The sequence below is a fragment of the Triticum urartu genome, chromosome 7A, assembly GCF_056163025.1.
Source record: "Triticum urartu cultivar PI428250 chromosome 7A, HENAU_Tu73, whole genome shotgun sequence".
In the NCBI taxonomy this organism is placed as follows: domain Eukaryota; kingdom Viridiplantae; phylum Streptophyta; class Magnoliopsida; order Poales; family Poaceae; genus Triticum; species Triticum urartu.
The window spans coordinates 193747815-193752343 of record NC_141879.1 but is presented as its reverse complement, the minus strand read 5'-3'; the positions used below and the strand labels follow the sequence as shown (position 1 = coordinate 193752343).

The following is a 4529-nucleotide window of genomic DNA, read 5'->3' as shown; positions in this document are numbered from 1 at the left end:
CCACCAACTACAGTGCCTCCTTTTCTCCTTTGAGAAAGAACACTCCCGTTGCGTTAGCCCGGTGAGAAAGTGAAAGCGTCGACCGCGTGAACTACGCGGAAGAAAACGCCATGGAGACCGACCGTAGTGCTCCCATCGATCAGCACCTCCCCACAATGCCAAGTTGCCAATCGTTCTGAAGCACCCCATCATGAAACGCAAAGACATGAAGGACATGTAAATGGATGATGGATCGCTTCAGCGTCGATCGACGATCACACGGTTGATCTACTAGTACTATCCTAGCTAGCGCTGGCTGGAAATGGTTCTTCACTGTTTTTTTTTTTTTTGCGGGTTAAATTGTTCGTCACTGTTAGCCAACCTCCGAGCTAGAGCTGCCGGAGCAGTCGCCCACCTCTGCCGCAGCCTGCAGCTGCATGATGGCTCGCAAGAACGGCCGCGCCCCGTGCGGCGAGGCTGCTGTCTGTCTGCCCGGTCGCGGATCGACAGGCTAGATGCAGGCTACTCCGGAGGCACGCCGGGCCGCTACGTAGAATTTGTCGAAAAGCAGGCACAATCATTGTCCATGACATCACGATAAGCATCCAGGAAATCAGGTGATTGAGTGTCGTGCCGTGTGCGCTGTGCTGCCTCAACGTGCCATATATCTTCAGCCTTCAGGTGTGTCTGGACTCTGGATCATGGAGCCAATTACCTCCACGATCCTTTTCCGGCTATAAATCCACCACCCCTCTCTCTTTCTTCCGTTCAGAAGACTCCCCCTTCCTATCTTCTCTTTCTCCTCTCCACTTCAACTATACTCCATTATTTCTCTGTTCTCGCCGTCCTCTGGCTCAGCTACGTACGAAAAGCAAAGCAAGCAGCATGTACCCAGCCGAGGTTGCCGGTGTTCTTCTCCCCGCGGCGTACTTGCCGCCACCTGCAAACGCAGCGTCTTTGGGACCCCATTATCCCTACCAGATAGCGGAAGACGATCATCTCCTGTTCCAGTGCAGCAGTAGCAGTCTAATGCAATTGCCCTACGCCGACGAGCTGTTTCTCAACCACCCTCCGGCGGTGCCGCTGCGCAACGGGTCGAGCTCCGACGAGCCAGCGGCCCACGCCGTGGACAGGCAGCGCGCGGAGGAGAGGAGGAGGAGGCGGATGGTGTCCAACAGGGAGTCGGCGCGGCGGTCGCGCGTGCGGAAGCAGAAGCAGCTGGGCCAGCTGTGGGCGCAGGTCGTCCACCTCCGGGACGCCAACCGCGACCTGCTCGACCAGCTCAACCGCGCCATCGTGGACTACGACCGCGTCGTGCGCGACAACTCCCGGATGAGGGACGAGCGGGCGGAGCTGCAGAGGAGGCTCCGGGAGCTCCCCGTGGTCGATGCCGGCGACGCGGAGGGCGTCGCCGTTGGTGAAGATGACGAGTCTACAGTCTAGGATGGTTGTAGTTGCAACCAGCTAGAGGAAAAATAACATTTCTTTCTCTGAGACCGAGGATGTCTAGCAAATGGCTTCCTTCGTAGTATTTTTTTTTACTTAATAATTTCTTTCTGTTCGCCGAATCTTTGTTCCATGTACCGACTAATATTTTTAATATTCTTCTAGTATATATACAGCGTAATAGATATGGACCAATGACAAAAATAGGGAGAGGTTGCGAGTTCCGACCACCACATATTTCAAACTAACATGTACGTAGGAGCATTTCCTAAGTGGCTTTGGTGGCGAAGTTGATACATAAAGCAAAAATAAAATAAAATAAATGCTCAATCAAAGCAATCTACTCATTAATAGTATGTGATGCTAAATGAAATCTAGAAATAAAATCCATACACAACATGTTATGCAGTTGTCTATATTGCCTCAAAATTGTCGTATCAGGGGGTTAGAAGAAAAAGACTTAACATCCTATTCGGTTGTGCTACCATAGACACAGGCTAACAACCCCCCCCCCCCCTCCCCCCTCTAAGACAAAGTCAAATGGGGTGGGCCGAGGGATTCCTGCACTATGCCGCCGTCCATGTTGGGTAAAATTGTTATCGGTCTCCTACTCAATCTGCATACATGCCAGCATCTATAGTTGTTGGTGCTCTACTCATGGTAGAATGGATATGAATGGTGCCAATGCTTAGAGCATCTCCAGCCGCGCCCCCAACAGGCCCCCAAGGCGACTTTTTTCGTGTCGACGCCGAAAAAACCCCTCAGTCGCGCCCTTAAGACGCCGAAATCCGCCGGCTCGGACCGTTTTTGGGCCCGGCTATCCCAGGACGAACCAGGGCACTGGGGGCGCTCGGGGGCTCCGGCGGAAGCGAAAACCACGTCTGGGCCATACTGTCGGGCGAAAATTCAAGAGAAATGGCCAGATTCCCCCCCCCCCCCGGCGCACGCCCTCCCGCCACCTTGCCGATCCCGGCGTCGCCCACCGCCCACCACCGCTAGATAGGCCAATCCCCGCCGGAAAAAGAGAGGGTTTTGCCGCGGCAACCTCTCCACCACCTTCCTGGGCGAGTTTTCCGGCGCTTCAGCCGTGCAGGGCGGGATACTGGCGGCTGTGTGCCCACCACACCCGCCAGGTGTTCGGCGATTTGTCTGCTCGGCGATGGACTCCGAAGACGAGGAGGCGCTCGCGGCGCTGCTGGAGGAGGAAGCCGATGCCGACGTCCAAGACGAAGAGCATCTCATGGTCCTTGCCGCCCTGGCCAGCCTGCTCGCGAGCAATGCAAAGCCGCGGCGAGGTGGCTCGGTGGCGGGACGACTGAAAGCAAAGAACCGGCATTGACTAGAAGGCTATCGAATGCTCTACTTCGACTACTTTGCCGACGCTCCACTGCACGTCGACACAGTATTTTGGCGCCGTTATCGGATGAGCCGAAAGCTTTTCCTCGGGATTATGAATTACATCCAGGAGTTCAATAGCTACTTCAAGTGCAAGAAGGATTGCACCGGCAAACTTGGATTCACCTCAATCCAGGCACAACAGCTATGAGGATGCTTGCATACGAAGCTCCCGGTGATTCACTCGACAACTATGGGCGCATGGCCAAGTCCATGACCATTGAGTGTTTCTACAGGTTCTGCAGGGTAGTGGTGGCAGTGTTTGGACCGCAATATTTGCGTTCATCCAATGTTGAACACACTGTTCGGATCCTAGTACACAATGCAGCAAGAGGATTTCCTGGGATGCTTGGAAGCATCGACTGCATGCATTGGAAATGGGAAAATGGTCCATTTGCTTGGCAGGGGATATACAAAAGCGCCAAAGGTGGTTGCGGTGTGGTATTTGAGGCAGTGGCCACACAGGACCTCTGGATTTGGCACTCCTTCTTTGGTATGTCAGGAACTCACAATGACATCAACGTGTTGCAGTGCTCCCCTGTCTTTGCTAAGCTTGTTGAAGGTCATTCTCCTCTGGTGAACTTCGAGGTCAATGGGCGGCACTACAACAAGGGATACTACCTAGCAGATGGCATCTATCCAAGATGTTCTACATTTGTGAAGACTATCTCAAACCATGTGCCAGGAGGCAAGAACTCCCACTTTGCAAAGGTTCAGGAGGCTTGTAGGAAGGATGTCGAGCAGGCATTTGGTGTGCTCCAATCTCAATTTGCTGTTGTCCAGTACCCTGCTCTGACCTGGTTGAAAGATCAAATGTGGGAGATCATGACTTGATGTGTCATCTTGCATAACATGATCATTGAGAGCGAGCAGGAAGAGCCAGCGTTTAACACTGAACCATATTACAGGCATGGTCCTCTTTCCCAAGTTGATCACCAGCTACCGGCAACCTGGACTTGTTGGGGAACGTAGCATGCAATTTCAAAAAAATCCTACGCTCATGCAAGATCTATCTAGGAGATGCATAGCAGCGAGAGGGGGAGAGTGTTTCCACGTACCCTCGTAGACCGAAAGTGGAAGCTTTAGGTTAACACGGTTCATGCAGTCGAACGTCTTCACGATCCAACCGATCAAGTACCGAACGTACGACACCTCCGAGTTCAGCGCATGTTCAGCTCGATGACATCCCTCGAACTCTTAATCCAGCAGAGGGTCGAGGGAGAGTTTCATCAGCACGACGGCGTGGTGACGATGATGGTGATGTGATCCGTGCAGGGCTTCGCCTAAGCACTACGACGCTATGACCAGAGGAGTAAACTATGGAGGGGGCACCGCACACGTCTAAAAGAATAATTGTTATGCTATGGGGTGCCCCCAGCCCCTGTATATAAAGGAGGAGGGGAGGAGGCCGACCACAATGGGCGTGACATAGGGAGGAAACCGACTAAGACTCCCAATCCTAGTCGGCCCCCCTTTCCTTTCTGTCGGAGGGGAAAAGGGAAGGAGAGGGAGAGGGAAAGGGAGAGGGAGAGGGAAAGAGGAAAGGAGAGGGAGAGGGGGAAAGGAAAGGGGGGTCGCGCCCCCTTCCCCTTGTCCAATTCGGACAGCCCAGGGGGGCACCCCTTGTGGGCTCCCCTCTCTCTCCCCTATGGCCCATGTTGTCCCATTACCCCTCGGTACTCCGATAAAGACCCAAAACGTCCTGAAAC

General features: G+C 53.7%; 1 protein-coding gene across 1 annotated transcript; it reads left to right on the top strand.

Annotated features, from left to right (window-relative positions):
* The first annotated feature begins 576 nt into the window (after positions 1 to 576).
* On the top strand, positions 577 to 1594 carry LOC125522289 (basic leucine zipper 8-like). The gene has a single exon (XM_048687361.2). The coding sequence runs from the start codon at positions 865 to 867 to the stop codon at positions 1420 to 1422; it is 558 nt and encodes a 185-aa protein (XP_048543318.2). The 5' UTR covers positions 577 to 864; the 3' UTR covers positions 1423 to 1594.
* Positions 1595 to 4529: the final 2935 nt, after the last annotated feature.

Excerpts from the sequence above, each read along its gene's own strand:
- LOC125522289 (XM_048687361.2), top strand. The coding sequence starts at position 865 with ATGTACCCAGCCGAGGTTGCCGGTGTTCTTCTCCCCGCGGCGTACTTG.